General features: G+C 40.1%; 1 protein-coding gene across 2 annotated transcripts in view; it reads left to right on the top strand.

Annotated features, from left to right (window-relative positions):
* EPHA7 (EPH receptor A7) overlaps window positions 1-7308 on the top strand; it is a 172438-nt gene extending 165130 nt beyond the window's left edge. For both annotated transcript variants that reach the window (XM_040428774.1, XM_040428773.1), the window contains exons 16-17: window positions 4841-4996; window positions 5401-7308. In XM_040428774.1, the coding sequence (XP_040284708.1) occupies window positions 4841-4996; window positions 5401-5515 (271 nt within the window). In that variant the 3' untranslated portion in view covers window positions 5516-7308. The remainder of the gene's footprint in view (window positions 1-4840; window positions 4997-5400) is intronic.
* Window positions 7309-12443: the final 5135 nt, after the last annotated feature.

Genomic DNA, 12443 nt, shown 5'->3' with positions numbered 1-12443 from the left:
TTTTTTGGTAGTATCAATAATTAATATTCATAAATAGGTGTGAGTCGTCTATTGATGACTCCATCTATTTATACTATAAATACAACTACCTGTTATATCTTTTTCTGAACTACGTGTGATGGATTATTACGGCGACTACAAATGACTATAAACTGTGTATTGAACAATAAAGGAGTTTATTACACAAATACAATTCTACAGTCTATCAATTCTACTATATCTATATATATTTATATCGAAGGTTAAATAAATATATATACATATAGACACACACCGCAATTTATTAACAACACTACAAAACCTAACTATGCTAACACAACACTATCTACTATTCCATCCCAATTCCACCCCACAAACTATCTAAACATCACACTTACATACACACGTTAATATCAGCAGCACCCTCCCACCTAGCTATACACTGTCTCTACAGGGTAGCAAGGGGTTAACTGCAATCAGGGGTAATGGTGGCACTGCAAGGGTTAATATATGCAGGCCAGGGATATAGGCAGGGTAGATTGCAGAGGTTATCAAAGTAATGCAGGGTTAATGCTACGGCTGCTTAGAATGCAGGGGTTAATGGGCAGGAATTGCAGAGTAAATGGAACGCATTAAAGGTAGGGATAATGGGAATATTGGGGTTATATGCAGAGGTTAATGATCATTGGTGGTATAGGGTATGGGAGGTAATGCAGGGGTTAATTCATTGGTGGTATAGGGAGAGGGTTAGTCAGCCATCCAGGGGTTAATGCTCGTCTTCCAGGGGTTCTTGCTCGTCCTCCTGGGGTTGATTCTCCCTTGACTCATTTCTCAGGGGTTAATTCTCGCTCGGGCTGCTGGGCTCAACCGATGAGCGCAGCGCCGCCGGACTATTTAAATCCGGTGGCGCTTGCTCCCGAGCAGCCCGCGCTTCAGGCGTGCGCGCACACCTGCAGGCAAGTCCACATGGGATGGCGCGGTGATATGATATCATTTCACCAGCTCGTGCTTCCAGGCAGTGAATGCTTTGATCCTCCTGACTGTGAAGTGCCCGCGCATCTCCGGCGCCATAATTACAGTGCCGGAGGTCTACGGCATACAAGGACAGGGGAGCCCTTTGTTCCTCCGTCTTATTACATAATTGTCCAGTCACCTAGGCGTCATGCTCTTGCAGGGGGTAATCCGCTCCTGTGCTTGGGGGACATCATATTGGCCGATTATAAATAAATATAAATATATATATATATATATATATATATATATATATATATATATAAAATCTCTATCTCCCCACACACACATTGGGCCCATACTGGCCAATATGTGTGTGTATATACAGTGCTGCCCATAATTATTCATACCCCTGGCAAATTTTGACTTAAAGTTACTTTTATTCAACCAGCAAGTAATTTTTTGACGGGAAATGACATGGGTGTCTCCCAAAAGATAATAAGACAATGTACAAGAGTTATTATTGTGGAAAAAAAAAACATTTCTCAGATTTTATTTACATTTGAGCAAAAAGTGTCCAGTCCAAAATTATTCATACCCTTCTCAATAATCAATAGAAAAGCCTTTATTGGCTATTACAGCAATCAAATGCTTCCTATAATTGCAGACCAGCTTTTTGCATGTCTCCACGGGTATTATTACCCATTCATCTTTAGCAATGAGCTCCAAATCTTTCAGGTTGGAGGGTCTTCTTGCCACACCCTGATCTTTAGCTCCCTCCACAGATTCTCAATTGGATTCAAGTCTGGAGTCTGTCTGCGCCACTCCAAAACGTTAATGTTGTTGTCTGCTAACCACTTTTGCTGTGTGTTTTGGGTCATTGTCATGCTGAAATGTCCACTGGTGCCCAAGGCCAAGTTTCTCTGCAGACTGCCTGATGTTGTCGTTGAGAATCCTCATGTATTGCTCTTTTTTCATGGTGCCGTTTACTGTGATTAGGTGCCCTGGTCCATTGGCTTAAAAACACCCCCGCAGACTGCCTGATGTTGTCGTTGAGAATCCTCATGTATTGCTCTTTTTTCATGGTGCCGTTTACTGTGATTTAGGTGCCCTGGTCCATTGGCTCAAAAACACCTCCAAAGCATTAGGTTCCCACCACCATGTTTGACAGTGGGGATGGTGTTCTTTGGGTTGAAGGCTTCTCCTTTTTTACGCCAAACATCATTGTGACCAAACAATTCAATTTTTGTTTCATCTGACCATAACACAGAAGACCACAAGTCTTTTGTCCAGATGAGCTTTTGCAAAGGCCAAGTGAGCTTTTGTGTGCCTTATCTGGAGAAGTGGAACCCAGCAGTGTGCAGTGTCTGTTGGATTGTCTGCCTTGAGACATTGCTACCAGCAGAGCCCAGATTCACCAGGATGACCTTGGTGGTGATCCTTGGATTCTTTTTCACCTCTCTAACTATCTTCCTGGCCAGCACAGGTGTCACTTTTGGCTTCCCACCATGTACTCTGAGATTTTCCACAGCGCGGAACATCTTGTATTTTTTGCTCAAATGTAAATAAAAGCTGAGAAATGTTTTTTTTCCACGATAATGCCTCTTGTACATCGTCTTATTATCTTTTGGGAGACACCTATGTAATTTCCCGTCAAAAAATTACTTGCTGGTTGAATAAAAGTAACTTTAAGTCAAAATTTGCCAGGGGTATGAATAATTATGGGCAGCACTGTATATATTTACATTTTCCCCTTCCCTCAACATCCATGTGTAATTAGTAATTCTTTTGTGAATATGTTAAAAGTAGACCTTTGACCTATCTAGCTTCTTCTATGCCAATTCCCTTTCACTGCTCCTTCTATGGCTCAGTGGTAGATGATGGCAGTGTAGTATACAGAAAAAGATGCTGAGCATGTTCTGCATTATTGTATTCTATTAAATCTCAATTAGAGCTCATACTCTTTTGGGTGGTCGTGCTCAATAACTGAAAGCTACCTCTGCATTCACATTCATACTGGGAAGGCTGACCCACTTGACAGTCATGGAGTAGGACCTCCCACTTGAATACGGAGTTCAAAATAAGCAAAGATTTAACACCTTGACGACATCCACTGTACATTCAGATGTTGGGAGTTTAAAGTGCCAACTGAGGAGCTGAGCTGGTTTCATAGCTGGAGGGTGATTGCTGTGTAACTCAACTGAACCCCGTGGGCAATATACTTCACTTCGTCTTATTATGACCAATAAGAAATACTAATGTTTCACACTAAATGGATTTAAATTAAATGTGTATATTAAAAATCTTTACCCTAACTTACTGCACATCTAGACTACTGAGTTTAAGAAAAAATCTAACGTATTTCTGCCAGGCTCAACATATTTTACTGAATGTTTAGCAAAAAGCTATTAGATTAACATATGGCTAACACAGTTACTCTTGGAAATGTATATAATTTTGTATTGAGGAGCCATTCTTTAAGACTCTAAGTGTCAGCTTTAGTTGACTCACAAGTATAAAAATGTGTTTATCCGGTACTCAGTATATTCTCATGAGGTCTTTTAAGGATCTCCATTTTAGAGTAGTTGCATTTCTTTATATTATTACATTTGAAAAGGAAAACTTGAGGAAACTGCCAAGACTTTAACCACAAAGTTATAACATAAAATTTCCACTGTAGTTTTCCTAAAAAGACACCATGTACTATGCATAAGGAAATTTTGTATGTGCTATTTAATTTTTTTCACATGTATTAGCTGACATATTGCCTCTACAGCTGAGCTAAAATACTTTTTTACCCATAAATTCCAAAAGAGCAGTGCCTTGAGTGGCCAAAAGTTAATTAGGCTGCAACAAAATCTGGCTTAGTTTTACTTAACAGATTTGTGACTAACACATCTTTCTGATATGCAGATATTTGTATATTCTATCAGTTATTCATAGATTTCTGAATGCTGGGATGTCTGTTTTGAAAAATAATAAAAAAGATATTTGATTATCTGAGGTAAACTCCAAATAATGCTGTAACCCTCTTGTAATAGGAAAAATAATTAAAGTCATTTAAATGGAACCTCTCCATGCTACCCGAACCACAGCAGAATGAAATCCCAACAGCTTTCCTAGTTACAAACAACTGTATTTTACTTTGAAACACTGGCATTTCAGAGGAAACATAGTTTGAGCTGGGAACACGTAGAAGAGTCATCTGGAGAACTCCCTGAAGGCTTTTCCCAGTCCGGTATTGCTTGATTGACAGGTTTTTCCGTATTTGTGCACTGAGAGAGATCTGTCACCTAAGAGGAGTCGGGAGACTCTTCTCCCTGTTCCCGGCTTTTTTGTAAAATATATTTACTCTGAAGCGCCAAGTACAACAGAGCTGTTTGTAATCAGGCAGCTTGTCATTATTTCATTCTGCCCATGGTTCAGGCAGCAGCCTTCACATAACAGGTTGCCTTTTGACAAACAATAATAGCAAAAATTCTAAAACTCATTGTTATCAAGCAAAATGATCTGGTGAAATCCTTCTTTTTAATCACATTTATCTGGTACCAGGTAGATGTGTAACCTCATGCTCCTTGACTCCAAATCTGTAACAGCTCCCCACCTACCAGGCTGTTTTCTAGTCTGTCCCACTATAATGCACCTTTAGTGCTATGTACCTCTACCCCTATGCTTCTAGTAAGGTGGAGAAGGTATATCTAAATAAAGTAACAAGACATGGCTTGACACCATGTTAGTGCTGTATTAGATGGCCTCTAAAGTATTTGTCTCTTCAGCTGGTAGAGGAACCAGGTTAAGAGGCATTTTGATTTCTTCACAAAATATCAGATCTTACCTCTTACTGCTTATTGGTAAAGTGTGATACACATTATGGCTGTAGTTGACTGTATTCTCCTTTTAAAATGTTTAGACCTGTCAGTCCACTCTTGGACCAGAACACCCTTGATTTCTCAACATTCTGCTCTGTTGGAGAGTGGTTAGAAGCTATTAAGATGGAACGGTATAAAGAGAACTTCAGCTCTGCAGGATACAATTCCCTTGAAGCAGTGGCCAGAATGACAATAAAGTAAGTATAGAATGGAAGATATAACCACAAAGCTGTGTACATGGACCCTGTTTGGAGGTATACAGAGTCCTTTTGGGCCATTTTCATATTCTTATGGGAGAACAGTTCTGTATTAAGGCATCTGATACCACTGAGAAGTCTTTATGTAAAATGTAAAGCATGCAGAGATACATTATAGGCCCATAGATTTATATAAGTGCCTTATTATGGATCAGTATAGATTAGAGTGCATACATTAAACCTACATTTACATCTTAAAGGGGTATAACTATGTAATAAATTACTATATATAAACCTAAATGTACGTCTTAAAGGGGTGTAATTATGTAATAAATGACAATCTATACACATTTATTCAGTGTAATTTGACATTGTAAACATCATTTATTTTCCTTCCTCTGCAGCGATGTCATAAGCTTAGGAATTTCACTGGTTGGCCATCAGAAGAAGATCATGAGCAGTATTCAGACTATGAGAGCACAAATGATACACCTTCATGGAACCGGAATACAGGTGTGATAGACAGGCCTCCCTTATGGGGGAGGTAAGACTATGAGACAACAGCACTGGCCTTCACTACACAAGAACTGCTGCTAGAATCTGCTCAGTTAACTGAGTCATCTCTACTACAGCGTTTTGCAGTAGATAAAAACCAACTAGATCCTCAAGCACCTACAGACTTGAACTCCTAAGTGCCACCAGACATTTCCTGAGAGAGAAATTGGATCAGACTCACGTGGCAAGGATGACAGCAGTAATAACAAAGTACTACCTGAATAAAGAACAAACAGAGCTCTCTAACCTCCTTTTTGCCCAATGGACTTTTTCAAATGTACTGTACATAATTCATTTTAAAAAAAAAAGAATATATTTGTTGGACAAAATCTTAAGATTATTGGTAAATGCGGCAAACTATTTTCCTTAAGCTGTGTTTTATTATATAATCTTATTTTATAATGTGTTATTCTCCTTAGATTAATTTTTTTTTTCTCGGAGGGGGTTGGTCGATATGTTGAATTGCACATTTATTAGGAGACTAATATCATTAGCATGGTTAGAGTTATATTTTGAATGCTGTTATTCTGGCATTTTACTTAGATATCTACGTAGACATTGGCAAATCAACAGCAAGCAAGTAAAAACTCTGCAGGTTAATAACTGTTTATTTTTACATATTTTCTAAGAACTTGCTGAATACGAAGCAATAATGGCACTTCGTGCAGCCATGGCACCTTTGATACAGAATACATAGTGAAAATATGAAGTCATAAAAATTGCTAAAAGTGAGAGTTATTTAATTCTCTGAAATACAGGGTCTCCTAAACTACATACTAGAAACTAGTACTGTAAAATACAAAGCCTTCCCTATGCGAATGTCAAGTTCAATAAAAAAAAAAGCAAAAGACTCTTGTGGCATAGTCACTATCTAAACCTTTCACTGCCTGCAAACAAGTGCAAGGTGACTGAGGAATCAAAATTTTTTGTACAATAGATTTGAAATAGCCAAAATATATTTTATACAAGATCTTGTTGAATGAAATCCATGTTTGATTGTAAGGTTTTAGATTTTATATTTAGCGCTATATATCAGGGTGACAAAGATAACTCTTTTGTTTACCATTCAAGAGATGGGCATAGACCAGAAGTTAACGCTTAAACACATGGCAGTTAGAGTTTAGCTTTTTTTTTTTTTTTTTTAAACGGTACCTGATGAACAGAGGGTTTTTTTTTTGTGTGTGTCTACTGGAAGCAATAATAAATTGTGTCTTTCTAGATATTCCCTTTGTGCATATCTTTAGAGTAAGAAATATATTTGTAAAATATGTTTAGATGGTGGGCGACCCCATCATGTAGAACAGATTCGGTTTGTTTAAAGAAAGATCCCAAGGATCGATCAGAATTTGGTCTTCTTCGATTTATGTGGGCATCCACAGAATTGTAAATGTTTCAGTGTAAAGTGTGTAAATTTTATTTATACTGTCTTGTTTTGTATACACATTTCTCTGTAGTGAGCTCTGAATACATCGAAAATGCACTATATTTTTCTATTTTACTTGCAGAGATTCATAAGAACAGGTATTTCAATGCTACATAATGTATTTTACCATATAGGACCAAAGATGGCTGCAGAAAACACAAATGGATATACTCTTCTGCTTACTTTACTTTCCAGTCATTTTAATCTCTGTACATTGTTATTTTATGGCATTTTATTTATTTGATTGTTAGAATAAAAAAAGATAATTTTTAAGATGTTTCCTTAAATATAGTAAAAAATACAATTACAATATTTCCATTTCATAGACACTTCCATTTGTAATCTTTGTAATAGACTGTAAATATATTTTTCAAACTATAGTGTAGTCTTTTGGAAGATTATTTGTGTTTCTTTCTTTTTAAGGGACCACCCAAGATCAGTTTTTCATCAGAAAATCAAATATGATAGTATGAGGTATTTCTGCCCAGCAGGGCTAATATATCAAGACAAGGACACTGGTGCCCAAACATATGCCATTCAAATGTCATGAAACTGCATAATGTTAATAGATAAGGCATGCTCTAGAAGTTAACCAGTATCTGGAAAATTATGCCCATACATTGAACAGTTTGAAAATGTCAATTTTATTTCTACATGTTACACACCTGATTATAGTAAACAAGTATAATGTATAAGGCCTCTTCAAATACCGTAACTGATTTTGTCGAGAGTCGAAACACTACTGATCAGATATGATCTATCCTGAAGATAGGAAATCAATATAAAAATCTTGGAAACCCCTTTAAACATTATTTGTGATAAGGTATTATATATCAACAATCCATGCACACTGTCTGTTGCTCATGACAACTCTAGATTTCCACACGTAGTCTTTCTGATTCCCTGCAAAGAAACAAAAAAAAAAAAGGTTGACCCCCACAATAGTGAAATAACATCACAGCCAGGTTTTCCACGCAGGATTTATTATGCTAACAGATGTTGTTTAACCCTTCCCGCTCCATTCTATTAATATATCCCATGGTCAGCATTTCATTGATGCACCATGCCGTATATTTACAGCATGGAGATGGCAAGGACAGAGCCACCCTATCTGTGAGTGTCTGCTTTAAAAGTGCTAGCACTGATCCCAGCGGTATAACACTTCGATGCTGTGGTGTGTAGCGACTCCTGTATCTATGAAGTTTACAAAGGGCGGGAGCTCTCCCCCATTGGGCTTCTGCAATGGAATTGCAGGTTCTACCTCCCCTGTCAGCCTGCAACCTGCAAGGTGGACAAATCCCATGTGTCGTGCTGCAGTATTAGGTGAGGAACAGTTGTCTCTTCAAATGCAGTTGGACCTTATTGCTGAAGTGAGGAAAGATACTTGATATCTAGAGGGACACTCTGCATGGAGGAAAGGTTCCTAGCATTTTGATCTGGAGTACCCTGAGGGCTAAGAAACATTGCGTAATCTCACAGATTTACAGGAAGAGATACTTTGTGGGATTACACATCACATGTAATTATCGTCCAACCATAGCCAAGACTGCGCGGAACTATTCCTCTCTTTTTTTTTCTAGATTTCCATGACAGCCAGAGGCCTTACAAAGGCCTCTGGGCCTGCCATGCATGGAGGTCTGCCAGGCCCTGAGTTTTTTTTTATGAGTTTTATTTCAGGCCCTAAGTCTTTTAGAAATTATAGGTGTCATTTACTATACAGAAATACGCCTATATACGCAGATTACAAAGGTTATTTGCACCGCAATCTGTGACTTTTCCCTGCTCACGAAGGGTCTAAAAAAGTGGATGTGGCTGGGATGGGGAGAGACCGGAAAGCCCTTCTCTTACTTAATTTTCTTTGCCTAACTGTAAGCCAGCAATGAAGCGGTCTTACATTTAGACTGGCGCTGGATATGCCAAAGTTATGTTGAGGCCAGCATCTCTTCATAACGTCGGCTGATCCACCGCCAGCTATAGTGGTTATTAAGACCGGCGTCTAAAACCCCAGTCTTAAAAAATTACCCCCATGAGTCTTAGATGTGGTGATGCAAAGAAAAGATTTTTAATTTTAAAAAATGAAAACTTTCCAAAACATGAAATAAACCATAGATTTTGTATCTCCATATTTGTGTCTCCCTACAGAATAAAGTTATCCTATATACCGCATGGTGAACCCCATAAAAACCAAAACATGAATAAATATAAATCTGGTATCGCCATAACTGTATTGACACACAGAGTAAAGTTATCATATATACTGCATGTGGAACCCCTTAAAAATAAGACATTTTTTTGTCCACCTCAGCTCCCAAAAAATTGATAGAAATGATCGAATGGAAGCTGATTAAGTGCAATTCGATCCGAAGTTCAGGAAAAATTCTATTTGAACCAAAGCCCAATTTACTCGCGCTTCGTGGTAACGAATCCCATTTTTTCCTAAAATGGCTGCTACACGTGTGAGGACATGGAGCAAGGTACTCTGGGAAGGTGGGATCACCCATAATGCCATGCATGCAGCCAATCAGCAGCCAGCCAGCCCTGTGATGTCACAGCCCTATAAACAGCCTCAGCCATCTTGGATTCTGCCATTTTCCCGCGTACTTAGTGCAGGGAGAGACGTCAGCAGGCGCTAGGGACAGTGATAGGAAAGACTTGATTGTGGTGAAAAAGTGATTTATAAGTGCAGAGAAAAGATAGGGAGGAATCATTCCACAGCATTTATGTAGAACAGGGTTCAGTAGGTAAGGTTACAGACTGGGTAATAGGAACAATCCTATTACACCTTGCTGCATTAACTGGGGATCCAAATTGCTATTATACAGCTCTGTCATCCCAGCAAATGACATTGGTATTGGGGTGCAAGTGCTGTTTGATACAGCCATTAACAGGGTTTATTACAAGGAAATATTTCTAACGTATGTCTTATTTTCCGTTGTGTGGTGCAGTTATATATTCTAAAGCCCTGTTTGCTGTGTATGGCAAAATAAAAATATGTTCGCCATTCAGCATTGCACTTATATGTTGAAGAGCCTTTTGTGTAGTGGAAAAGTGGAAAAAAAATTAGGGCCTAATTGCAATTCAGCGGTGCAGTTATATATTCTAAAGCCCTGTTTGCCGTGTATTAGTGGCAAAATAAAAATATATTCGTCGTTCAGCGTTGCACAATATGTTGAAAAGCCTTTTGTGTAGTGGAAAAGTGAGAAAAAATAGGGCCTATTTGCCTTTCAGTGGTGCAGTTATATGCAGTAAAGCCTATTTTGCGGTATGGACCGAAATACGTAGTGGTGAAATTTTTTATGTGAAACAGGCTTTTGTTGGGAAAATTGATGGGTGATTGTAGACTTTCTTCTGTATGAACCAAATTCCATTATCCCTTTATTGGTAAAAATTTTTATTGCAAACCTGTTTTTCTCGGGAAAATTGATTGGTGATCGTAAACCTCCTTTTGCTGTATGGACCTAATTATGTCATCGTGGGTCCTGCAGTGACGCTGATGACAACACACCAGACGACTTTGCCTTTACCATCTATTCAAAATTAAATCAAGAAGCTTCAGTAAGTTGAAAATATTTATGTATTTTTATCTGCTTCGTCTACATTCGATCTCCACAGCACACAAAACATAACAGGAGAGCCTCTGCTTTGGAGTCCAAGTCCAGTTTCTTAAGATCTGGAGTTCCATCAAAATTGTACGTAACATTCTTGCTCCCTGTGCAAAGCCATAACAAAAGGACTCCATAGGCATACACATCAGAGGAAGCTGAAGCTGTTTGCCCCAATTTTAATTCAGGAGCGTAAACAGCAGAAAGGAAATATAGGTGACTGAACTCTGCTGCTCTGTATCTCTTGTGAAGTCAATGTCTCCAACTATGCCCCTCTCGCAATTTATGACAAATACATCATTTTCATGTAGAGATCCAAGAATTATGTTGGAGGCATGTAGTGTATGCAAGCCATATGTGACCCCACTCATCACTCTTACGCTGTTCTGCACCTGGTTTGCCTGGGAGGAACTGCTCCGTGTCCTTCAGCAAGAAATCAAATCCTGGCTTTCTCTGAGACAACTCAAAATCGGAACCATGGTGACCGACAACGGGAAGAACATGGGGTCGGTGCTGCGTCAAGGAGGGCTGAGCCATGCGCCCTGCATGTGTCACGGCTGAGGATGGGGAAAACCCTCAGCCGTGTGGTATCAGCAGATGGATGGTCAGTGCAAGGACAGGAATCAGGGAGCAGGTCACCTCCTATCAATCCCTAATTCTGACCCTGTCTCCTAGCCGTATGAGCCGACAATGATGGTGGGAGGGCTCATACTCCAGAACCTTGGAGTCCCTTCTAGCCCTCAGGGTGGCCCTAGACTAAGAGCAGGGTAAGACGACCTGTTCCTGCTAGATGCGGAGGAACAAGAGTCTCACAGGCCAATGCTACAAAGACGGGAACATAAACAGACATATGGCAATGACAGGTAAGTGAGACTAGTACCACACTTACCTGCCACAGACACACAACCTGGAACCCAAGTACAAGTGCTGCTGTCCACAACAACACAAAGGACATAGCACACAACAGACATCACACGGGAACCCAGGAAACCATATGCTGCAATAACAAAAGCCCAAACAAACATCTACTAAACACCATACATGAACTTATGACCACAAGGGTGGCCCCCACTGGCAGATGGTATAACAGGAGGATGTCTCCAGCAACCATGGCTGAAGAACCCCTCAGCTAACTGAAAACAGCTGAGGCTTTATAGCCCAAAGTAGCCACACCCACACTCAGACACCCCAGGTGATCACACACACAGAAGGGAGTTAACCCTTCCAACACAAGGCAAGGGAAGACGGCCACTTAAAGGGGAAGTACACATAAACACACACTTCACCTGTTGCTGCGGGCAACAGCATGCGTGGTAACCATGTCCTGGGGATCAGCCACAGGGCTGAGACACTGCCACCACATGCACACAACACCACATGTTGCCATGGGCAACCAAGTGAAGGAAAGTGTCACAAAACACACCATAGGCCGTGACAGCATGGCACATGTGTTCAATCTAGTTGTGAAGCTGTTCCAGAAGTCTTCCACCCATCTGCAAGACAGGAGTACTCCCCTGTGTAACTTCGATGTCAGCCAGTGGCAGTTCATGCGTGACACCTGCCATTTGCTCAGGCCCTTTGAAGGAGGCCACGTAATTTGTCAGTCCCTAGGACTACGGGATTAACAATGTCATTCCACTGCTTCATCTCCTGGAACAGATGATGGTAAATCTGGCTGGTCAGGGGACGAGACGTGGCACCTACACGGCCACATGAGCCCTGTGGCGGCTGAACTGGAGGAGGAGGAGGACATTGGAGCACAGGCAATGTGTAGCAAAATGGATGGTTTTTCTACACAGGTGACCGGAGAGGAGGAGCAGGAGCAGCCAGAGGAGCTACAGGGCGATGAGACAGACGAGGCAGAGGA

Source organism: Bufo bufo, chromosome 4, assembly GCF_905171765.1.
Source record: "Bufo bufo chromosome 4, aBufBuf1.1, whole genome shotgun sequence".
In the NCBI taxonomy this organism is placed as follows: domain Eukaryota; kingdom Metazoa; phylum Chordata; class Amphibia; order Anura; family Bufonidae; genus Bufo; species Bufo bufo.
The sequence above is the reverse complement of the archived record's forward strand: the minus strand, read 5'-3'. Positions and strand labels throughout refer to the sequence as shown.